This window comes from Salvelinus alpinus, chromosome 6 (genome assembly GCF_045679555.1).
Source record: "Salvelinus alpinus chromosome 6, SLU_Salpinus.1, whole genome shotgun sequence".
Taxonomy (NCBI): domain Eukaryota; kingdom Metazoa; phylum Chordata; class Actinopteri; order Salmoniformes; family Salmonidae; genus Salvelinus; species Salvelinus alpinus.
Window position 1 is genome coordinate 22,836,263 of NC_092091.1, and position 25,902 is coordinate 22,862,164.

General features: G+C 42.8%; 1 protein-coding gene across 3 annotated transcripts in view; it reads left to right on the forward strand.

The window, feature by feature from the left end:
* Nucleotides 1-240: 240 nt before the first annotated feature.
* The window catches only part of LOC139578374 (neurogenic locus notch homolog protein 2-like), a 59,645-nt gene continuing 33,983 nt past the window's right edge, over nt 241-25,902 (forward strand). For 2 of the 3 annotated variants that reach the window (XM_071405866.1, XM_071405868.1), the window contains exons 1-2: nt 241-576; nt 9,929-10,010. In XM_071405866.1, coding sequence (XP_071261967.1) covers nt 504-576; nt 9,929-10,010 — 155 coding nt within the window. In that variant the 5' untranslated portion in view covers nt 241-503. The remainder of the gene's footprint in view (nt 577-9,928; nt 10,011-25,902) is intronic. The other variant, XM_071405867.1, reaches the window with a different exon arrangement.

Genomic DNA, 25,902 nt, shown 5'->3' on the forward strand with positions numbered 1-25,902 from the left:
CGAAGCTTTGAGAGGTAGAAAATATGTGAAAATTCCTCCGCCGCGGCGACAGAGAAAAATAAAAGTAAAATTCGAAAAGTGGAATTCTAAAACAGTTCCACAATTACAAACACTAAAATATCTCAGTAATCAATTTGTAATGCAATGTTGGTTTGGTGAGTGTCAAGTGTATCTTCAAATGTGCCGACACTCATATATACTGCTCAGATAGATCCTCCTCTGTAACTTCTGCGGAGGAATAGATTTTCCTCTAAGTGACTTCAGTGACGAGGTGAGGGGTGAAGAAACTGAATAGAGTGCTGTTGTCTTTTATAGGAAAATAGAAACAAAAACGAAGTTTTGAAAGTAAAAACAGACGTGGACGAAACAAGGGGAACGGGGCCTTTATTATTTTAACTCCGTAATAGTATTGTTCTTGACGACACATTTAGAAGTTTAGTTCACCTAACCGGAGACAGAGCTCAGCCTCGCGCTGGCGACTCTATGTGGATTTTACAGAAAATATGGGCCAATTACCCGTTTTCTCTTCGGGCAAAGTCTTAGTCATCGTCGTCTGCTGCGTTCGACTTTCTTTGGGTAAGTTACTGAGATAAGTTTAGCTTTTGATACATTTCTATGACCTAAATCGTATTCTCTCGCTAATTACTTAGCATCTGTGCTGGTATGGGGCGAAGCATCTGCACACGCTTCTGCATAATAACATGGACTGATTAGGCGACTTTTGGATCCAAAGTAACACATGTCGATATTAATACTTTGTCACGTGCCTCTTAACCATCAGTTTAGTAACTTTGTAACAAATAAAGTAGTCAGAAGCAGCTCGCGACAAGGTGAAGAATGGGAAAAAGCTACAGCACAGCTGTACTGTTTTGTTTGGCAGTTTATTCTTTAGAGTACATTGTATACGTCTATCTTAAATCTAGTGTAACCGACAGTACACACACAATATCAAGTAAGATTTGTGGATGGTGTTTAATTACAAATTATATTTAGTTGCCACAATTTAGCTATTGACACCTATGCTCGATGTCTCGCAGCGCTGCCCAGATGTTAGTTAACCAGCGCGCCCGCCCAATATAGTTAGTGAAAGGAATTCAAAATGGTTTTGTTGTGTTAGCTACAAATAAATATATATTTTGTCATTTGAGTTTGATGGAGTATAGATTTGACATTTTTGTTCTTCTTTAGTTCGTGTTGGGCGTGTTTTTAATGCTTATTGCGGATTGGCTACTTTTGGCTCATTTTTTATGACAACACAACTATAACATCACATTGATGATAATCACAATTATCATAACTCTAACAGTAGTATTGTTAATACAGTACTTTTAATCGTTACACAATAAAAAAATGGGCTAATAGCAATGATATCCATACTGAAATTGTTACTATTACTATCTGCTCTGTACTATTATTGCTCCTTTGTGAAAGTTCCCAAATTCAACAAAGTACTGCTACAGACTCAAAGTCATAGCACAGAAATGGTGGTTAATAACAAAACACATTAATTCCAGCCAGGTAAGGGACATTAACATAAAAGTGATTACATGAGCCATATCTCTGCCTCGACCTCATGTATGTATGTGACCATAATTTCTCACGTTTTGGACAGAGGATTGACACAAAAGAACACAAGACAACGTAAAGCTGCTGCAGGCAGGAGAAGAAATGGGTGGAATGTTCCTGTTGGTGTTTCACATTCCTCCCTCTTTCTCTCTCTCTCTCTGACCCTCTCATGCTTTCTCTCTCTCTCTGACCCTCTCATGCTTTCTCTCTCTCTGACCCTCTCATGCTTTCTCTCTCTCCCTCTCTCTCTGACCCTCTCATGCTTTCCCTCTCTCCCTCTCACACACACGCACACACTCACTCACCCATCCACTCTTACAGCATAGAAATCGGCTGTTGCCTCCCTATTGTGTCAAGCAGATGATGTCCCTTGAGGATGAAGCTTCTGACTTTTTTTGTGGCACACGACTTGGTGCTGCCTGCCTGCCTCCACTGCGTGGGTCCATGGCTGCATGTATTTACTCAGTCCTGACAGCATGCCTGTGCAATGAAAAGCCCCGTGATTGTGCCTGTTACTGCATTGCTTGTTCTGCAGTCTGACCCATGCTGGAGCCTGGTGTGAAATGTGATTTATCTGTGACATGCGGCGTCCTCCACGTGGAACACAAGCTTCTGTTTATTGACCTGCCTGCATTACTGAGCTGCTGAGCACTGGCTCTTCACAATGCCAGTGGAGGGCACAGTGGTCGGAGCATCAGTTCATCCCAGCTCAGTCTGCCCCCAGACAATTGTAATATTTTTCTATGTTTGTTGATTCTTCTTCTTAACCCATTCTCCTCCCTAAGCTATATGTACATATTAAAAGAAAACACATGTTTTTTGCCTGTTTCTTTTGGTTGTTGTAGTAGTAAATTACCTCAAGTTACAGCAGCAAAGAACAACTGTGTGATAAGAACGGGATAGGAGTGTGCTTCAGATAGGTATTTAGTCGAGTAGAGGGGAGGCGATCTGATGGAAAGGGGGGCTTGGTGTGGTTAATGGGAGGTGCTGCTGTGAAGAGTGGGAGTGATTACAGAGGGTTGTGACTGCACTGTTGAGCAGGTTAGCAAATGAACAGAGAATTAAGATGTCCTACATTCCTGCCCCAGCAGAGCTCAATAATCCTGGAGCCATGAGGGCAGAGCGCTGGTGCCCATGTCCACGGCGCTACACTACACCCCAGCACTGCAGTGTGAAGGCCACTCCGCCTGCAGAGGATGGCCCTCTGTATACACAGATTTAGATCAGGGGTGCTAATTCTTCTTCCTAATTGTAACAGCATGGTGTGTCACCTCCCTCGCTGTATATCATCAGGACTTTACTGTTGCTGTTGGAACTGGGCAATTTGTAACGTCACCTCCCTCGCTGTATGTGACCTACTAGTCCTAGTACAAACCCAGCTTGATGTTGATGCTGCTGTTTTTGTGGGCCACAGACATAAGTAACCCTCGGGCAAAGTCGTTTAGCTTAGTTTCTGTGCATGCTAAGTCAACTAGGAGTAGTACTGTTGACCAATCACCGACGAAGGGGCGTAGACTTCAGTTACTGAACTTCGACTTGCCTCAAGATGTTTTTTTGTGTGCACAAACTGCTGGAAAAACAACTTTCAAAGACAAAAATTAACCAAAACATCACACAATTTAGTCATAATATATGCGCAAACTGTTTCAATTTGGAAGCATACGGTAAGCTTTAGACCCAAATAAATTAGCCTATGATATTAGTGCACATAAAGACCACGGAAGTTTTTTTTTAAGATTCTGCAACCCAATATCTTTTTATTTTACTTATTTTTTTGTACTTTTAACCTTTTCTCTCCCCAATTTTGTCCAATTTGAAGTTACATTCTTGTCCCATCGCTGAAACTCCCATATGGACTCGGGAGAGGCGAAGGTCGAGAGCCATGTGTCCTTCGAAACACAACCCTGCCAAGCCGCACTGCTTCTTGACACACTGCTCGCTTAACCCAGAAGCCAGCTGCACCAATGTGTCGGAGGAAACACCATACAACTGGCAACCGAGTCAGCTTGCAGGTGCCGGGCCCGCCACAAGGAGTCGCTAGAGCGTGATCGTACAAGGACATCCCGGCCGGCCAAACCCTCCCTAACCCGGACGACGCTGGGCTAATTGTGCGCCGCCTCATGGGTCTCCCGTTCACGGCCAGCTGTGACACAGCCTGGGATCGAACCCGGGTCTGTAGTGACGCCTCAAGCACTGCGATGCAGTATCTTTGACCGCTGTGCCACTCAGGAGGCCCCTGCAACACTATTTTTAACAATAAAATATAACAACGATAGCTTAAATGTCAACCCAACATGCATGACAATCACTGGATTGGTTGCACATGAGAATATTTAGAATCACAACATGAAAAGATGAAACAACTTATTTCTTGAATACCATCTCAGTAGACTATTTGACCTTTTTAACAAATCACTGCGAATTACGTTATAAGATGATACTCATTTGTTCTATTGTGTGACGCTGCGGGAAAAAATTGGTGCAACCAAATCATGGGCTGGTGCCACGTACTGAAAAACTTAGTGCCATCAGGGGAAAATGTTAGTCTGGAGCCCTGCCATGGCAACTGTTTGCTTGTCGTCTGTTAGATATGGCTGCACTGTCGGAACTAGAACAACAAGCATTTCGCTACACTCACAATAACATCTGCTAACCATGTGTATGTGACCAATAAAATTTGATTTGTTTTGCCAACGGATATGGGCTATAGCAATTCCAGGAAACTGGGTTACTTCCTCAGTTGGTGCGAACAACTTCCTGTCCTCTCCAATATGGGACTGGAGCCTGTGCTTGGGGACGCCCATTCGTGTGCACTCTTTGTCAGTCCGTCACAAATTCCCTCCCCGCAATCAGACTCAACTAACAGAGCCTCCCCTCCCCAGGGGTTTGTAGTGGTTTCAGTGACAAAGCAGTGGTGCGTGTTGAGGGAGGAACCAACGTGTGCCAGCCAGCTGTACAGCCAAATACCAAGGCCCATGACCCTGACTAGACATACTCTTCGTTTGTATGTCCTTGATCTGTTCTTAAAATGGACAGAGAACAACATACAGTGCACAGAGACAAAACGAGTGAGAGGGAAAGAGAGCGAGCGAGAGATTCACTTCCATTTCTACGAATGTGGGGATTCCATTGTCTAGCCCACACAGTCTGTTTGACCGCAGTCACACATGCTCCTGCTCGCGCCACTGAGTCGTCGTTACTGGCCCTTTCTCTGTGTGTGTGTCTGGCCTACTAGCCTGGCCTGAAGGACGATGAGTATGTTTTAGTCATCTCATCTGTGTGTTAAATACCATTTGCCCCCCCCCCTCCCTTCCTCTTCAACCAACCCCAATTTCCTTTTTTCCCTTAGCCGCCTGGTTCTTATCATGTCTACAATCCCAAGAAAATTCCCCTAGACCAGCTTTCACTGATAGAATAGGAGAGCCTCCATTAGGGAGAAGAAAGAATGTCAGTTGTAGTTAAACAGGCTGGTAAAAGTTATTTGTCAGCGGGGTCTGTGACGCGTGGTGGTATTGTTTGTTTGCTTGTTGGGTCTGTGTGAGAGCGGTGGGGCCGAGCTGCAATGGGGGGATCCTCTCCTCCCTCCCCACCCTCTCCCAGAGCCAGAGCCCGGGCTGGTGGCCTGCTTCAGAATGGAAATCGAGTAATTAGTGTCAGCCTGTCCCAAATCCTGTGAGATCATTACGCCTGGCGTTGTGACAGCGTGCGTGTATGTGGACTGGAGCTCGTCAAACCAGTCAGGGGAAAGAGATTTCTCCGCTGCTTACTCGCTCACTCTCTCCTTCTCACCCTGTCTCTCCCTGTTGCTCTTTTTAGCACTCCTCCTTATACTATTTTGATATCCTTATTAGAGGTCGACCGATTATGATTTTTCAACTCCCGATACCGATTATTGGACGACCAAAAAATGCCGATACCGATTAATCAGACTTTATTTATTTATTTATTTGTAATAATGACAATTACAACAATACTGAATGAACACTTATTTTAACTTAATATAATACATCAATAAAATCAATTTAGCCTCAAATAAATAATGAAACATGTTCAATTTTGTTTAAATAATGCAAAAACAAAGTGTTGGAGAAGAAAGTAAAAGTGCAATATGTGTCATGTAAGAAAGCTAACGTTTAATTTCCTCGCTCAGAACATGAGAACATATGAAAGCTGGTGGTTCCTTTTAACATGAGTCTTCAATATTCCCAGAAGTTTTAGGTTGTAGTTATTATAGGACTATTTCTCTCTATACCATTTGTATTTCATATACCTTTGACTATTGGATGTTCTTATAGGCACTTTAGTATTGCAAGTGTAACAGTATAGCTTCCATCCCTCTCCTCACCGCTACCTGGGCTCGAACCAGGAACACATCGACAACAGCCACCCTCGAAGCAGTGTTACTCATGCAGAGCAAGGGGAACAACTACTCCAAGTCTCAGAGCGAGTGACGTTTGAAACGCTATTAGCGCGCACCCCGCCCACTAGCTAGCCATTTCACATCGGTTACACCAGCCTAATCTCGGGAGTTGATAGGCTTGAAGTCATAAACAGCGCAATGCTTCAAGCATTGCGAAGAGCTGCTGGCAAAACGCACGAAAGTGCTGTTTAAATGAATGCTTACGAGCCTGCTGGTGCCTACCACCGCTCAGTCAGACTGCTCTATCAAATCATAGACTTAGTTATAACATAATAACACACAGAAATACGAGCCTTAGGTCATTAATATGGTCGAAGCCGGAAACGATAATCTCGAAAACAAGACGTTTCTTCTTTCAGTGAAATACGGAACCGTTCCGTATTTTATCTAACGGGTGGCATCCATAAGTCTAAATATTCCTGTTACATTGCACAACCTTCAATGTTATGTCATAATTACGTAAAATTCTGGCAAATTAGGCGGCCCAAACTGTTGCATATACACTGACTCTGCGTGCAATGAACGCAAGAGAAGTGACACAATTTCACATGGTTAATATTGCCTGCTAACCTGGATTTCTTTTAGCTAAATATGCAGGTTTAAAAATATTTACTTCTGTGTATTGATGTTTATGGTTAGGTACACTTTGGAGCAACGACAGTCCTTTTTCAAGAATGTGCACTGCATCGATTATATGCAACGCAGGACACGCTAGATAACTAGTAATATCATCAACCATGTGTAGTTATAACTAGTGAATATGATTGATTGATTGTTTTTATAAGATAAGTTTAATGCTAGCTAGCAACTTACCTTGGCTTCTTACTGCATTCGCGTAACAGGCAGGCTCCTCATGAGGCAGGTGGTTAGAGCGTTGGACTAGTAAGGTTGCAAGATTGAAACCCTGAGCTGACAAGGTAAAAATCTGTCGTTCTGCCCCTGAACTAGGCAGTTAACCCATCGTTCCTAGGCCGTCATTGAAAATAAGAATGTGTTTTTAACTGACTTGCCTTGTTAAATAAAGGTGTAAAAAAAAAAAAAAAAAAACATTTAAATCGGCAATTTCGGCGTCCAAAAATACAGATTTCCGATTGTTATGAAAACTTGATATCGGCCCTAATTAATCGGCCATTCCGATTAATCGGTCAACCTCTAATCCTTATCCTCAGTTGCTCATTGTCTGTCTTTCTTTACCCCTGTATATTTTGCTTCCTGCTTTCTGTTTATTTCTCTCCTTCGTGTCTAAAAAGTTAAGAATTGTGGCTGGCTGGAGCAGTTTTTTTTCTGAAGTATTTCCTATTTAATGAGCCAATGTCAGTAGAGAGAGAGTGAAACCCCAGACGCGAACTTCACTGTTCAATCATGTGCATATTTTTGGCACTTCTTTTTAACCACAGTGACCACCAATGAGACGGCATAGGAAAAGTATGTCTGCTTCTAGAGCTTCCAAATACATTTTAGGCCTAAGTACTGTATATCATTTCTTGACATGCATTTTCATGCAAATATCCCATTAATAATCAATGCATAGCCTATTTATGCCTATGGCTAAGCTATGTGCATTAACCGCATATCACAAGTTAACCTTGAATGATCAGTCATATGGAGATGAAAGTGAAGGATCCAGACAGGGAGTGACCTTAGTGTGATCTGTGATGTCGTACTGTCTCGTAGCATGAGTAATGGGGGGTATTATGTTCGTGGTCAGTCATCATGCAAAGTCACACATGATATCACAGCCTAACTGTGCAGCAGTATGCAGCACAGCAGTATCTGGTGTGATATGTCAGCTGATATTTACTGGCCTTATGAGATGTGTGTCTTGCCTCAGGTGTTCCAGTCTCATTCTGTTGCTCTAAATTGTAGTGTGGTTGTGTTTAATACCATTGTTCCTAAATTTGATTTGAACCAATAACCACTATGATTGACTGAGTTTATATCTGTGATTCTTGGACCTTGGGAGTCTGATTCCAACCAGCACTCGGTTGTTCAAATTACTAGGCTTGTCCTTTAAAATCGAAGTAGCTCCAGATGTGTGTGTAAGCGTTCATGTACTTCTTCCTTTCAGAGTGGTGCATACAATATGTGACGGTCTTGTCACAGGAAGTAGTGTTATGCTGAGCACACTTCCTGTGCATTGATGACGTGGCTGTCATGTGAGGATTGGCGTTGCTGTGAAGTCATTTGACCTGCCCTTTCTTCCAGGAAAGAGCGCTGTGTTTTGGGTTTCCCAAACTCGGTGCTGGGGCCCTCCCAGGTTGATTATAACAGTGAACCCCAGGCTAAGATTCAGACTAAGTTAAATCAAACATCAATGGAAAAAAAGCTGTTCTTAAAAAAAAGGGTATTATTTCTGTTTTTACCTCAAACCTCCTGCGGGCTGGATTGAATGGGCCTTAGTTTGCCCCCCCCCAAGCCAAGTGGTGGCATACCACCACTTGGCTTGGGCGGTATCCAGATTTCCATATTGTAATACAGTCCTCTTTTCCTGGGATTTCCGGTATTACTATCATAGCACACAACGGTGTGCTAAAAACGCAAGAAAAGCCCATTGGACGTCTCTTACTGGAATGCTAACAAAATGTGCACAAACTAATAGCGAAATCACAAAGACAACTAACAAACTAATTGCAAAGACGTGCAAATCCAGCTCATAAAGTTGTACAAGCATAGCTAGTAGCTACCGACTGTCATTTTTAGTGAGTGTGGACATTTTACAAGTGAAAGTGAATGAGAAATTGTACAAATTAACAAAGTTGTCATGCTTGCGTTTCTGAAGGAATAGCAGCATGTGTACATTGAGCAGAGGGGAGAAGAACGGAGGAGGGGGAGAAAACACTAGTAGGAATCACAAGGAAAAAATTGGAGTTGTCCAGGCAACTCATCCAGAGCTCTTTGACTTCTGGCAGAAACCATTATAAGATATCTGATGGCAAACATTTAGTAGTGAATTGCATACAAGTGAAACGTCATCACCTCATGTTCGCAACACAACGGAGACTTGACGATAGATATAGAACGCTATGGACGTCTCCCATTGTGCTATTTACAAACAAACACGTGACTGGTTCAACTGTTCTGGGGAACTACGGTAAGCTTCATACCGTGATGTTACGGGTGAAATGAAGTACGCAATCTGCTTTCTCCTAACGTTCTGCACAAATTGACTGCAGGTATTCATTAATAAAGTAGATACAAAAACTTCAAATAAATAGTTTTGATGGTATTAAAAAAAACATCCCAGTGGCTTTTTCCAAATACCCCGGTATACGGTATACCGCCCAAGCCTAACTACCACCTGGTATGCATCAGGAGCACTTGAGTGCCGTCTCTGGTTGCATCCTCCCCACACAATAGAGGATTATTTTATTTTTTTTAAACATATTGTTTTTTAACCTTTATTTTGACAGGGAAGTCACGCTCAGCCTGAGTGTCTGATTAGCAGTTTCCCAGACTCCCCCCCCCCCCCCCCAGGTGCACGTATATATTGTTTTTTGCCCTAGTACTACACAGCTGAGTCAAATCATCAAAGCTTGACGAAGAGTTGGTTTGAATCAGCTGTGTAGTGCTAGGGCAAAGACCAAAAGGTGCAACCGGGGGGGGCCCCAGCACTGAGTTTGGGAAACCCTGATGTAGATGAGCATTGTGGTCTCTATCAAGGCTCACTGATGTCTCTGTCTGCTGCATGTTCACTGGCTGGCCCATGTGGCTCTTGTAGTTTCCTATATTACTATAATCACCTGGGGTTGGGTGGCAGGAGTGGTAAGATGTGCTTGAGTTTGGATGGCATAAGACTGAAATATATTAGGATTTTTTTTAAATGCATGTTTTCAAGAGGATTCTGAATAAACAGATAGATGAAGGCCTATTGGAAAGAATCACAAAAGCTATTCATCAGGTTGTGTGTTCTTGACTGATGTGTTGTATTCCTGTCTGTTGCAGCTCTCCAGTGTCTGGATGCTGTTAAGCCGTGTGTCAACAATGCTACGTGTGCCACCTTCACCAACGGGACAGGATACTGCAGGTAAGACTGGCTTGGCTGAGGAGAAACCTCTCAGGTGGTTGTTGGGTCCAGTACCAACCCAAGGATCACTGAGTAATAACAATACTGGCATCCCCACCAAAGCATACTTCCACCTCCAAGCTGTTTTTTTGTAGAGATTACGGGGGATCTCCCAAGTCGTACATTTTCAAAGGGGTCTCGTGTTGCCAAATTAATCAAGACTCTTCCACTGTATTCAATGGCAGTGGTTCAATGGGTCACTGTCTAAATCCAGATTGGGTATTGCTTTTTAATGTTCTGTAAAGTTCTGCAGTTATTTTGGTTTGTCATGATATATGCCTAGTGCTTTTGACAGTGCTTGTAATTATGAATTTACTTAGCATAGAAAGAAGGGACACTCCCAATCTATACACCAATTATAGAAACACACAGCTGGGTCATGAACCTATCACGTTGGATGTAATGGGATGTGAGTCACGCTCTGTTTCTGTTCCCAGACCTGTGGAATCTGAAAAGTTTGCTGCTTCTGAAATAAATAGATAACATCTAGGCTATAGTCAATGTTTTCAATTCAACTATAAAGCAAATAATGTTCCCCTACAGGTGTATGGAGTCCATTATTAGGGCCCTATAAAGTCTGCTTTATCTTTTCCTAAATTCTGTTTCTTCCATTTTTGTTTTTCCAGGTTTCATTTTTGGGGGGTTTTCACTCTCAAAATCACATCATTTGGATGTTTTAAGTGCTTAAACCCCATCAGGAGACCACTTTTGGGGTCTGGGAAAAATCTAATAAATGTAGATGCCCTTTAATTCAACTGAGCACCAGGAAGAGAGACTTGTTTGGTTAGCTGTGTTTCTGTACCACACATGTAATTGCAGAGTTTGCTAAATACATCGCCACTGGATAATCACATTTTATTGGCTACATAGACCGAATACAGTTGTTGTAGACTTTACTGTGAAATGCTTACTTACCAGCTCATCCACAACCTCTTCAGAAAGTTGAAGGAAATACGAATCACTGAATCATTTTTGAATGTCTTGGGCAAATTTAATACATGTTGTAGTAAGTTGAATACATTATTTGATTTCATACTAAGTTCAATACATTTTTGAATGTTGTTGAATTCCGTTTTAATGTCTAGATTCCGTGATTCCGTCTGCGTTCTCCGCTTTATGGATTTTATAGGATCCTACATTGTGTTCGCCTCTGGTGTAGAACAAGACACTGACCTAAGCTAGGCCTAGCTTTCACTTGCTGCGGGCGATTCCCTGATTCACCTCTACGCAGACGACACCATTCTGTATACTTCTGGCCCTTCCTTGGAAACTGTGCTATCTAACCTCCAAACGAGCTTCAATGCCATACCACACTCCTTCCGTGGCCTCCAACTGCTCTTAAACGCTAGTAAAACCAAATGCATGCTTTTCAACCGTTCGCTGCCTGCACCCGCCCGCCCGACTAGCATCACCACCCTGGACGGTTCCGACCTAGAATATGTGGACATCTATAAATACCTAGGTGTCTGGCTAGACTGTAAACTCTCCTTCCAGACTCATATTAAACATCTCCAATCCAAAATCAAATCAAGAATCGGCTTTCTATTTCGCAACAAAGCCTCCTTCACTCACGCCGCCAAACTTACCCTAGTAAAACTGACTATCCTACCGATCCTCGACTTCGGCGATGTCATCTACAAAATAGCTTCCAATACTCTACTCAGCAAACTAGATGCAGTTTATCATAGTGCCATCCGTTTTGTTACTAAAACACCTTATACCACCCACCACTGCGACCTGTATGCTCTAGTCGGCTGGCCCTCGCTACATATTCGTCGCCAGACCCACTGGCTCCAGGTCATCTATAAGTCCATGCTAGGTAAAGCTCCGCCTTATCTCAGTTCACTGGTCACGATAACAACACCCACCCGTAGCACGCGCTCCAGCAGGTATATCTCACTGATCATCCCAAAAGCCAACACCTCATTTGGCCGCCTTTCCTTCCAGTTCTCTGCTGCCTGTGACTGGAACAAATTGCAAAAATCGCTGAAGTTGGAGACTTTTATTTCCCTCACCAACTTTAAACATCTGCTATCTGAGCAGCTAACCGATCGCTGCAGCTGTACATAGTCCATCTGTAAACAGCCCACCCAATTTACCTACCTCATCTCCTTACTGTTTTTATTTATTTACTTTTCTGCTCTTTTGCACACCAGTATCTCTACTTGCACATGATCATCTGATGATTTATCACTCCAGTGTTAATCTGCTAAATTGTAATTATTTGCCTATTTATTGCCTACCTCCTCATGCCTTTTGCACACAATGTATATAGACTCATTTCCCCTACTGTGTTATTGACTTGTTTATTGTTTACTCCATGTGTAACTCTGTGTTGTTGTCTGTTCACACTGCTATGCTTTATCTTGGCCAGGTCGCAGTTGTAAATGAGAACTTGTTCTCAACTAGCCTACCTGGTTAAATAAAGGTGAAATAAAATACATTTAGAAAAATCAGTGGTTGTAATGAGAGCGACTAGGAGGACAAGTGAGCCCAAGACAAAGAACACTGAACAGACCGCTTGAGTCACACACTGGTTTTAACGGTGACTTGTGTAACTGGCTGACTGCCCCAGAAGGAAGTTTCAACATTTGAGTTTGTCCCTCTTCTCTATTATCTATTTTAATTAATTTAGTCCTTTGTCCCATATCGGGCAGCGGGTTGCTCCTCCTTAAGAGAGGAGTCTTTCAGTCCAAGGCCAGTCGGGTGACAGAGGAGGGCAACTGTTAGACTGATTAACCAGTCAGACGGCACACACAGTCCCAGCTCCCTCCCTCCTGCCTGCCCGCTTGCTGACCTCAAAAGAGTCATTGTGTGAAAATCCCATTATGTGTTTATTAGACTTCCAACATATTAAGGCAAGCAGTGAAAAAAAAGTGCCTGGTCCATCTCCCTCAAGACAAGTGCAATTATGGACTGTGCAGCAGCCCAGGGGTCAGAGTTAATTATAAAGACTACTATTGTGTTGATATGCTGTCTTCGGACAAGGCCAAACACTGCTGGGGGACGAGGGAGGCAGGCTGAAATGTGCTCCAAGACAGATTGATAGCTGCCAGTTGGCTTTTGTGCAAAGGGAACAGGAGGATACAGAGAAGGAATTAGGGGAACTTTCAGCTGATGCTTAGTAATGCTTTTTTGTGGAGGTGACACCCAAGCACTCATTTTTGTCTGTCTTTTTGCTTACTGGGAACCTAATGAGAGAAAGATGAGTCTGGGAGGGAGAGGCTGGCTGGCTGGCAGAGCAGGGTGTGTTTAAGCTGTTGAACCGGTGGGACTACAAGCCTTCAGCCAGGGTGTGAGAAAGAGGCGTGTGTCACCACTGTGTGTTTGTGTGTCACTGTCTGTTGAGCCTGGGCTTTCGTTAGTGCCCAAGTGTACTGGTAAGTCACAGCAAAGTGTGTTGATCTTTATTTATTATTTGATATATTTGACATGTGATAAGCCCACAGAGGGCCAGGGAGATGCATGTGATAATCTGAAGGACTCAAAAGGGCCACTTGATGTCTTGAGAGAAATTACATCAAATCCTTGAGTTATCAAAATTCTGGTAAACTTAAAAGGTTTCCAATAAAAAATGTATATCTATCTATCTCTCTCTTGCTCTCTCACTCTCTCGCTCGCTCTCGCGCTCTCAGGATAGATTTAGAGTTGGGCCTATTACCTCATCACAGCAACCCTAGGGCGAGAGTGATGGCATCCAAACCTTTTTTTCCCTGAACAAGATCCCTTTGTCTACTGCAGTGCCATGGTGCAAACTGATTAATTATCTCTCTCTCGACTGAACAGAGAAGGAGAGAGAGAGTTTGGTGTGTAGTAGTTGGTTTGATCTGACAGATATAATTTTGCTTGGGGCAGAGAGAGGAAAAAAAGAGGGAGTAAAGAAAGGAGGATGCCTCTTTAGCAGTAATTTGAGGAGAGTATCTCAGAGCTGACTTGTCACTGATGAGAGGTGAGAGAGGGGGATGGGGAGGAGAAAGGAGAGGGACAGAAATTACCCTGTCACTGCCCCTTCCTCATCACTTTGTCTATCAATCATCCCTCATTCCGCCGAGCTAAATGCCTCTGGACACATCTCACCTGGCCTCTTAATCCTTCGCTCTCTCTCTCCCTCAATTTATCCCCCTTTTCATTATTTCCACCATCTCTTTCTCTTCATTTAACCCCTCCACCCTACTTTTTGTCTGTCTCAGACCCTCAAATCCTCTGTTACCCCTTGCCTTTGCCCCACTGACTTAACCTCACCCGATTTTTACCCCTGTCAATATATGTCAGTTCTCTTTCATCATGAGCTTGCCCTACAGAGAGCCACGATGTGATTTCCTATCCCCATTGAGCCTCCCATAGCCTCAGGTGAAACAGGAGAGAACCAGAAACTCCAGCACAAGGGAGGAGGGAGAGCTGAGTGGAGGAGCTTAATCTCTCCCTCACTCCTTTCACTGCAACCACTCTGTTCCGCTTCTCCTCTACTCCAGCAGACCAGCACGCGCACAACCACAGTAGCTCATAACACACACTGAGTGGCCAGGCAAACCCATGACCAAAACCTGAGTTAACAAAACCCTGTGATTTTGAAGAAACAAACCCAGGGTGTTGATTTTCCACCCAGTCCACTTGCCAACCACAGCTCAATGAGATGTACTGACAGAATGAAACCACACGGATAAGAGACTAAAGACAGGCCCGGGGCACCTTGAGACAAGATAGTGGCTGGCCTGGCCCTGGGACAGTGGGGCAGGGAAAGAGCTGAAGTGTGGCTGGCACAGAGGGCTAAGAAAGGGGTCTGCCGGTGGGGATGTTAGAGTGGGGTATGACTAGGCCTGTGTGTATGGTCTATGGCAGGGGTCTTGATGGGGTGGAGACGAGACCATTCATCATTGTCAACTCACTAGATAGGGTCAGCATGGCCTGCTGGCCAAGAGGGACTGTCCCTTTTTGTGTGTTTCACCCATACACCCACTCTCAATCTGAAAGGGAGGAACCCCTACAGAATAGTGGGGAATGTAACAACCAGATTCTAAACCCACAAGACACTGCAGTGGCAAGAGCTGTGGTGATAATGACAACAAAGTAGGCTAACCCTGTGAAGTTCAAATGCCCAGTGGTTGCATGACTTCAATGAAAGATGTTGGCCTCAGGCCTCCTAGAGATTCATAACTAAATGACACCACACAACAGAGGAAAACAGATGGAGCATACAGAATCAAAATGGATTCCTTATTTCATCTGTCAGATCTTGATTCTTTTGGAGTGTTCTTTTAAATATAGTGTGCTATTTTACCACAGCCCAAAGTCAGTCTCCACTCTCCGACAGTCTCTTTTTCTCTCCTCTCCTCCTGCCTTTCATTGCTTAACTCCCATCTCCCTACAAGCCACACATCTTCTCTTAATTTCTTGCCGTTCGCAACTTCGCCCCCCCCCCCCCCAATCGCTTGCTGTTTTTGCAGCCTTTCTTCTCTTTATGAAAGTGCTTGCTTCCAAAAATACTACTCTAACATTTCCTCTGAGCATAGAAGGTATTGAGCAAAAAGGAATGAGAGAAATTGTTTTATTGTAAAGAAACCAAGGAAGACTTTTCCTATTATACCATGTCCTATAGCCTAGATCTCATAAGACACACATCTCAAAATCTTCTCAACCTACACCATTATTTTTGGTTTTGAATTTAAACTTTCTATTAGAGGTCGACCGATTAATTAGGGCCGATTTCAAGTTTTCATAACAATCGGAAATCGGTATTTTTGGACACCGATTTGGCCGATTTTTTATTTATTTTTGATTTATATATATATATTTTTTACACCTTTTATTTAATCTTTATTTAACTAGGCAAGTCAGTTAAGAACATATTCTTATTTTCAATGACGGCCTAGGAACGGTGGGTTAACTGCCTAGTTCAGGGGCAGAACGACAGATTTTTACCTTGTCAGCTCGGGGGATTCAATCTTGCAACCTTACAGTTAACTAGTCCAACACTCTAACCACCTGATTACATTGCACTCCACGAGGGGCCTGCCTGTTACGCGAATGCAGTAGAAGCCAAGGTAAGTTGCTAGCTAGCAATCAATCAATCAATCATAATCACTAGTTAACTACACATGGTTGATGATATTACTAGTTTATATAGCGTGTCCTGCGTTGCATATAATCGGTGCGTATTGTTGCTCCAATGTGTACCTAACCATAAACATCAATGCCTTTCTTAAAATCAATACACAGAAGTGTATATTTTTAAACCTGCATATTTAGCTAAAAGAAATCCAGGTTAGCAGGCAATATTAACCAGGTGAAATTGTGTCACTTCTCTTGCGTTCATTGCACGCAGAGTCAGTGTATATGCAACAGTTTGGGCTGCCTAATTTGCCAGAATTTTACGTAATTATGACATAACATTGAAGGTTGTGCAATGTAAAAGGAATATTTAGACTTATGGATGCCACCCGTTAGATAAAATACGGAACGGTTCCGTATTTCACTGAAAGAAGAAACGTCTTGTTTTCGAGATGATAGTTTCCGGATTCGACCATATTAATGACCTAAGTCTCGTATTTCTGTGTGTTATTATGTTATAACTAAGTCTATGATTTGATAGAGCAGTCTGACTGAGCGGTGGTAGGCACCAGCAGGCTCGTAAGCATTCATTCAAACAGCACTTTCCTGCGTTTTGCCAGAAGCTCTTCGCTGTGCTTCAAGCCTATCAACTCCTGAGATTAGGCTTGTGTAACCGATGTGAAATGGCTAGCTAGTTAGCGGGGTGTGCGCTTATAGCGTTTCAAACGTCACTCGCTCTGAGACTTGGAGTAGTTATTCCCCTTGCTCTGCATGGGTAACGCTGCTTCGAGGGTGGCTGTTGTCGTTGTGTTCCTGGTTCGAGCCCAGGTAGGAGCAAGGAGAGGGATGGAAGCTATACTGTTACACTTGCAATACTAAAGTGCCTATAAGAACATCCAATAGTCAAAGGTATATGAAATACAAATGGTATAGAGAGAAATAGTCCTATAATAACTACAACCTAAAACTTCTTACCTGGGAATATTGAAGACTCGTGTTAAAAGGAACCACCAGCTTTCATATGTTCTCATGTTCTGAGCGAGGAACTTAAACGTTAGCTTTCTTACATGGCACATATTGCACTTTTACTTTCTTCTCCAACACTTTGTTTTTGCATTATTTAAACCAAATTGAACATGTTTCATTATTTATTTGAGGCTAAATTGATTTTATTGATGTATTATATTAAGTTAAAATAAGTGTTCATTCAGTATTGTTGTAATTGTCATTATTACAAATGTAAAAAAATTAAAATCGTATCGGCTTTTTTTGATCCTCCAATAAATCGTTATCGGCATTGAAAAATCATAATCGGTCGACCTCTACTTTCTACTGTAGAATATATATATATATATATATATATATATACACACATACACACACACAGTTGGCTCCAAAATGACTGGCAACCCTGACTGGCAATGAACAAACAATACTTAAAAAAATATAAACAATATAATTATAGAGAGAAACTCAAAATACCAACAATATAATTATAGAGAGAAACTCTAAATACCAACATGTGAGAAATACTGTACTTTATTAATGTTTCAATGGAACCAACCAAAATCATTCAATTATTTAATACAAAATAATTTAAACCAAAATCAAGGTTTCATAATTATTGGCACTCCTCATTTAGTACTTAGTGCAACCACCGCTGGCAAGGATAACAGCATGGAGTCTTTTCCTGTAATGTTTGACAAGGTTAAGGAATACATTTGGAGGGATTTTGGACCATTCCTCTATGCAGATCCTTTCAAGATCCTTCACGTTCTTGGGTTTGCGCTTATCAACTGCCCTCTTCCACTCAGCCCACAGGTTTTCGATTGGATTGAGGTCCGGCGACTGAGATGGCCATGGCAGAACATTGATTTTGTTGTCACAGAACCATTTCTGTGTGGATCTTGAGGTATCTTTCGGGTCATTGTCTTGTTGGAAAGTCCACCTACGGCCAAGACCCAGCCTTCTGGCAGAGGCAACCAGATTGTCAGCCAAAATTGCCTGATACTTGGTAGAATTCATTATGCCATCAATCTTAACCAGTGCCCCTGGACCTCTGGAATTAAAACAGCCCCAAAATATCACTGGCCCCCCTCCATATTTCACCGTGGGTATGAGGTGCCTCTCCTTGTATGCATCTCTGTTTCGACGCCAAACATGCCGATGCTGTATCTGACCAAAACGTTCAATATTGGTCTCATCTGACCAGAGCACCTTCTTCCAGTCATAATTTAAATGACGTTTGGCAAACTCCAAGTGCTTGCGTCTGTGTCTTGGGGTCAGAAAGGGCTTTCTTCTGGCAACCCTTCCAAAGAGCCTGTGGATGTCGAGGTGGCGTCTGATGGTGCTTTTTGAAACCTGGTAACCCCAAGACGTCACCAAGGCCTGCAATTCTTTCACAGTGATTCTTGGGGATTTTGTTGCTTCTCTCACCATCCTCCTCCCTATCCTGGGGGGCAAAATGCATTCGCGTCCTCTGAGGTTTTCTACTGTTCCACATCTTTTGAATTTTCTAATAATTGCCCTGACAGTGCTCAGTGGTATATTCAATCGTTTGTGGATCTTCTTGTAGCCATTACCAGATTTATGAAGGTCTACGACCATCTGTCTCTTTTTAACTGCTAGTTCTTTTGTTTTCTTCATGGTGTTGGATGACAGCGGGATATTGCATGTGTGTTACCTCATTTTTATACCCTGGTGAAACAGGAAGTGATGTAATGGCTCAATATAGTTCCTTAAGACTTAGATAAACTTAAATAAGTGTAATTTAATTAGTGGTTTAATTTTGGTAGATGTTATTTGCAATAATCTTTAAGGGTGCCATTAATTGTGAAACCTTGATTTGGAGGACATTGATTTTTAATTAAATCAATAAATTGTTTTGGTTGGTTCCATTGAAACATGAATAAAGTACAGTATTTCTCACATGTTGGTATTTTGAGTTTATCTCTATAATTATATTGTTTATGTTTGTTTAAGCATTGTTTGTGCATTGCCAGTCAGGGGTGCCAGTCATTTTGGAGCCCACAAATAAAAAATATTGCAACCTGCAGGTAGAAAATATCCTGATTTAAAAAATAAATCCTATAAATCACATTGGTTACACATGGCCTGTCTGCAACGAACTTGAAACATTGAATCAACTATTTAACTTGGGTCCACCTGAAGCTTGCACTAGTGAACTTTCAACATTGCATATAAAATTCTGGGTCCTCAGTTTCCTGCACCAGTGAGCTCGGGACAGACACAGCTTTAGGCAATTTGCGGAAGGGATAAGAAGCCATGCTTGACTTGGGCAGGAGCTCACCGGAGCTGAGTACCGGCACCTCAAATGTTCTACTGCTTGAGCACCTGTTCCTCTTTATAGAATATTATCTTAAAAGTATTGTGGAGCTCCTGCACCTAAATATAAACAGTCCCAGCACACAAAATGAGTACCAGAACCTATTTCAGTCCAAGTCAAGCCCTTGATAATAAGTAATCAGGTAGGCCAATTTTATGACGTTTCCACAGGATCAGAGCATGACATTTTTCTCTTTCATGCTGAGTGGTTATCAAAAGGGAAAGCGCTGGAAAGATATTTCATATAGGCTACATTTGAGAGAACTATTGTCATTCTCAATTGATGTAAAAACAGACTTTGTTTTTGAGGCTAATAAAAAAATTGTGGGGAAATTAAGACAATCAGAACTAGTATCAGATCCCCCAAATGTGCACAGTTTATGAGCCTACATTTGCACGCAGGCCAGGTAGCCTAGGCCTACTTCTATGCATAATCAGGTGCGTGTCCTTACATGCTAACTAGATCAGGCATGTGCGTGTGTCCGCCATCGCGCACATGTTGATTTTGTCCAACCACACCAGACGCGATCAGGTTGAAATATCAAAACAAACTCTGAACCTACACTGCTCAAAAAAATAAAGGGAACACAATGTAACTCCAAGTCAATCACACTTCTGTGAAATCAAACTGTCCACTTAGGAAGCAACACTGATTGACAATAAATTTCACATGCTGTTGTGCAAATGGAATAGACAACAGGTGGAAATTATAGGCAATTAGCAAGACACCCCCAATAAAGGAGTGGTTCTGCAGGTGGTGACCACAGACCACTTCTCAGTTCCTATGCTTCCTGGCTGATGTTTTGGTCACTTTTGAATGCTGGCTGTGCTTTCAGTCTAGTGGTAGCATGAGACGGAGTCTACAACCCACACAAGTGGCTCAGGTAGTGCAGCTCATCCAGGATGGCACATCAATGCGAGCTGTGGCAAGAAGGTTTGCTGTGTCTGTCAGCGTAGTGTCCAGAGCATGGAGGCGCTACAAGGAGACAGGCCAGTACATCAGGAGACGTGGAGGAGGCCGTAGGAGGGCAACAACCCAGCAGCAGGACCGCTACCTCCGCCTTTGTGCAAGGAGGAGCAGGAGGAACACTGCCAGAGCCCTGCAAAATGACCTCCAGCAGGCCACAAATGTGCATGTGTCTGCTCAAACGGTCAGAAACAGACTCCATGAGGGTGGTATGAGGGCCCCACGTCCACAGGTGGGGGTTGTGCTTACAGCCCAACACCGTGCAGGACGTTTGGCATTTGCCAGAGAACACCAAGATTGGCAAATTCGCCACTGGCGCTCTTCACAGATGAAAGCAGGTTCACACTGAGCACATGTGACAGCCTGGAGACGCCGTGGAGAACGTTCTGCTGCCTGCAACACCCTCCAGCATGACCGGTTTGGCGGTGGGTCAGTCATGGTGTGGGGTGGCATTTCTTTGGGGGGCCGCTCAGCCCTCCATGGGCTCGCCAGAGGTAGCCTGACTGCCATTAGGTACCGAGATGAGCTCCTCAGACCCCTTGTGAGACCATATGCTGGTGCGGTTGGCCCTGGGTTCCTCCTAATGCAAGACAATGCTAGACCTCATGTGGCTGGAGTGTGTCAGCAGTTCCTGCAAGAGGAAGGCATTGATGCTATGGACTGGCCCGCCCGTTCCCCAGACCTGAATCCAAGTGAGCACATCTGGGACATCATGTCTCGCTCCATCCACCAACGCCACGTTCCACCACAGACTGTCCAGGAGTTGGCGGATGCTTTAGTCCAGGTCTGGGAGGAGATCCCTCAGGAGACCATCCGCCACCTCATCAGGAGCATGCCCAGGCGTTGTAGGGAGGTCATACAGGCACGTGGAGGCCACACGCACTACTGAGCCTCATTTTGACTTGTTTTAAGGACATTACATCAAAGTTGGATCAGCCTGTAGTGTGGATTTCCACTTTAATTTTGAGTGTGACTCCAAATCCAGACCTCCATGGGTTGATAAATTTGATTTCCATTGATCATTTTTGTGTGATTTTGTTGTCAGCACATTCAACTATGTAAAGAAAAAAGTATTTAATAAGAATATTTCATTCATTCAGATCTAGGATGTGTTATTTTAGTGTTCCCTTTATTTTTTTGAGCAGTGTATATTAATTTGGGTCACGTCGAAATGCATGATATATTCAGGGCCGTTTAGCTATCTAGATTGCTGTTGCTAGCTAATTTGGTTGTTTATTTTACCAGAAATGCACAAGGTCCTCTACTCTAATAATGAATCCACAGATAAAAAGGTCAACCTAGTTAGCTTCTATTAATCTCTCCTCCTTCAGTCATCTTCTGACTTTATATGGCGGTTGGCAACCAACTTTAAGGTTCATTACCACCACTAACTGGAATGGAGTGTGGACTGCAGTACAGTTTTCTATCACCCATGTGGGTATATGTTCCTAAAAACCAATGAAGAGATGGGAGTGTGGACTTGCAGCACATCAAGTGTAAACATTTATTTATTTTAGCACCAGGGTATGCAGCCGCGCTTGAGCAGTTTGGATGAAATGCTTGAATAACATGTACACTACCGGTCAAAAGTTCTAGAACACTTACTCATTCAAGGGTTTTTCTTTATTTTTACTATTTTCTACATTGTAGAATAATAGTGAGGACATCAAAACTGTGAAATAACACATGGAATCATGTAGTAACCAAAAAAAGTGTTAAACAAATCAAAATGAATTTTATATTTGAGATTCTTCAAATAGCCACCCATTGCCTTGATGACAGCTTTGCACACTCTTGGCATTCTCTCAACCAGCTTCACCTGGAATGCTTTTCCAACAGTCTTGAAGGAGTTCCCACATATGCTGAGCACTTGTTGGCTGCTTTTCCTTCACTCTGCGGTCCGACTCATCCCAAACCATCTCAATTTGGTTGAGGTCGGGGGATTGTGGAGGCCAGGTCATCTGATGCAGCACTCCATCACTCTCCTTCTTGGTAAAATAGCCATTACACAGCCTGGCGGTGTGTTGGGTAATTGTCCTGTTGAAAAACAAATTATAATCTCACGGCATCCCATCTGGTTAGGGTTTAGTATCACTGTAGAATGCTGTGGTAACCATGCTGGTTAAGTGTGCCTTGAATTCTAAATAAATCACAGACCGTATCACCAGCAAAGCACCATCACACCACCTCCTTCATGCTTTACGGTGGGAAAACACATGCGGAGTTCCTCCGTTCACCCACACCGCGTCTCACAAAGACGGCGGTTGGAACCAAAAATCTCCAATTTGGACTCCAGATCAAAGGACAAATTTCCACCGGTCTAATGTCCATTGCTCTTGTTTCTTGGCCCAATCAATTCTCCTCTTCTTATTGGTGTCCTTTTAGTAGTGTTTTTGTGGCAGCAATTTGACCATGTAAGCATGATTCACAGTCTCTTCTGAACAGTTGATGTTGAGATGAGTCTGGTACTTGAACTCTGAAGTATTCATTTGGGCTGCAATTTCTGAGGCTGGTAACTTATCCTCTGCAGCAGAGATAACTCTGGGTCTTCCATTCCTGTGGCGGTCCTCATGAGAGCCAGGTTCATCATAGTGCTTGATTTGACTGCACTTGAAGAAACTTTAAAAGTTTGTGAAACTTTATGGATTGACTGACCTTCATGTCTTAAAGTAATGATGGACTGCCATTTCTCTTTGCTTATTTGAGCTGTTTTTGCTATAATATGGACTTGGTCTTTTACCAAATAGGGCTATCTTCTGTATACCACCCCTACCATGTCACAACACAACTGATTGGCTCAAAAGCATTAAGAAGGAAATAAATTCCACAAATTAACTTTTAAGAAAGCACACCTGTTAATTGAAATGCATTCCAGGTGACTAGCTCATGAAGCTGGTTGAGATAATGCCAAGAGTGTGCAAAGCTGTCATCAATTTTGGCTACTTTGAATAATCTCAAATATAACATATTTTGATTTTAACACTTTTTTTGGTTACTACATGATTCCATGTGTTATGTCATAGTTTTGATGTCTTCACTATTATTCTACAATATAGAAAATAGTAAAAAATAAAGAAAAACCCTTGAATGAGTAGATGTTATAAAACTTTTGACCGGTAGTGTATGTCTACATTTATTTTACGTAATGGGAGCGGTGTGGTCAGCTTGTTACTCAAGATTGACAGTCGCGCTCCAAACAAAAGACAATGAATATATTGACAACTCTTAAAAGGAATTAAATAAGTGTAGCCTAGGTTGTGCGCTCTGCAAACATGTCCACTAGTACAATGACAATGATAAGACTGTAACAATAATATATTGAATGCAATCAACAAAGTACCGTAACCAAACAAACATTGTAAATGTGTGAATCAGACAGGTGTCTCATGTGCCATAATAGTTTTTTTGATATATTTGCCACTGCTAAACTAAAATAATCTCTATCGACCAACAGCCTATCGACAAAACAATTAACCAGTCGACTAAATGGGGTCAGACCTACATCCAATCAAATTTTATTGGTCACAGATTTGCAGATGTTATCACCAGTGCAGCGAAATGATTATGTTTCTAGCTCTCACAGTGCTGCAATTTCTAGCAATACAATGACAGTAAAATATTTATCAAAAGAGCAAGAAATTGGACGTATCAGAATATATGGACAGTATATTAATAGAAAAGATGTGTACAGCAGTAGTTGTATAGGATGGCCATGACTAGAATACAGTATATGCATATAAAGTGGGTAAAACCAGATGTAGACATTATTAAATTGACCAGTGGTCAATGACTATGTACAGTGCATTCGGAAAGTATTCAGACCGCTTTACTTTTTCCACATTTTGTAATGTTACAGCATATTCTAAAATGGATTAAATTGTTTTTTCCCCCTCATCAAGCTACACACAATAACCAATAATGATAAAGCAAAAACAGGCTTTTAAAAAACATATCACATTTTACATAGGTATTCAGACCCTTTAATCAGTACTTTGTTGAAGCACCTTTGGCAGAGATTACAGCCTCGAGTCTTCTTGGGTATGACGCTACAAGCTTGGCACACCTGTATTTTGGGAGTTTCTACCATTCTTCTCTGCAGATCCTCTCAAGCTCCCTCAGGTTGGATGGTGAGAGTTGCTGCACAGCTATTTTCAGGTCTCTCCAGAGATGTTCGATCAGGTTCAAGTCCGGCCTCTGGCTCAAGGACATTCAGAGACTTGTCCCGAAGCCACTCCTGCATTGTTTTGGTGTGCTTAGGGTCGTCCTGTTGGAAGGTGAACCTTCACCCCAGTCTGATGTCCTGAGTGCTCTGGAGCAGGTTTTCGTTAAAGATCTCTCTGTACTTTGCTCTGTTCATCTTTCCCTCGATCCTGACTAGTCTCCCAGTCCCTGTCTCTGAAAAACATGCCCCATGATGCTGCCACCACCATGCTTCCCCGTAAGGATGGTGCCTGGTTTCCTCCATATGTGATTCTTGGCATTCAGGCCAAAGAGTTCAATCTTGGTTTCATCAGGCCAGACAATCTTTTTTCTCATTGTCTGAGAGCCTTTAGGTGCCTGTTGGCAAACTCCAAGTGAGCTGTCATGTGCCTTTTACTGAAGAGTGGCTTCCATCTGGCCACTCTATCATAAAGGCCTGATTGGTGGAGTGCTGCAGAGTTTTCCTTCTGGAAGTTTTTCCCATCTTTACAGAGGAACTCTGGAGCTCTGTCAGAGTGACCCGATTGCTCGTTCTAGGAAGAGTCTTGGTGGTTCCAAACTTATTCCATTTAAGAATGATGTAGGCCACTGCATTCTTGATGTCCTTCTATGCTGCAGAAATGTTTTGGTACCCTTCCCCAGTTCTGTGCCTCGACACAATCCTGTCTATTGGAGCTCTACTGACAATTCCTTTGATCTCTTGGTTTTTACTCTGACATGCACTGTCAATTGAATTTACCACAGGTGGACTCCAATCAAGTTTTAGAAACATCTCAAGGATGATCAAGGGGAACAAGATGCACCTGAGCTCAATTTTGAGTGTCATAGCAAAGGGTCTGAATACTTAAGTAAGGTTATGTTGAATACATTAGCAAAGATTCCTTAACCTGTTTTCACTTTGTCATTGTGGAGTATTGTTTGTAAATTGATGAGGATTTTTATTTGATACATTTTAGAATAAGGCTGTAACGTAACAAAATGTGGAAAAGGTCATGGAGTCTGAATACTTCCCGAAGGCACTGCATATAGGACAGTAGTCTCTAACGTGCAGGGTAGAGTACCAATGATGGAGTTTAGGCATCAGTGAGCGGGCGGGGGTCCATGAGAGAGTTGGAGAGGCAATCCCCAAGCCCTAACCCACGCCCCCATTGACAGGACAGGGAGAGGTCAGCCATCAGAGAGCCGAGGGAGAGGAGGTGCATTGACGGGACCGGGGCTCTCTAATGTGAACCAGCTGTAGAAACCTGACACCCCGAGGAGGGAGAGGAAAGCTGCTGCGAACTGCACTTAGAG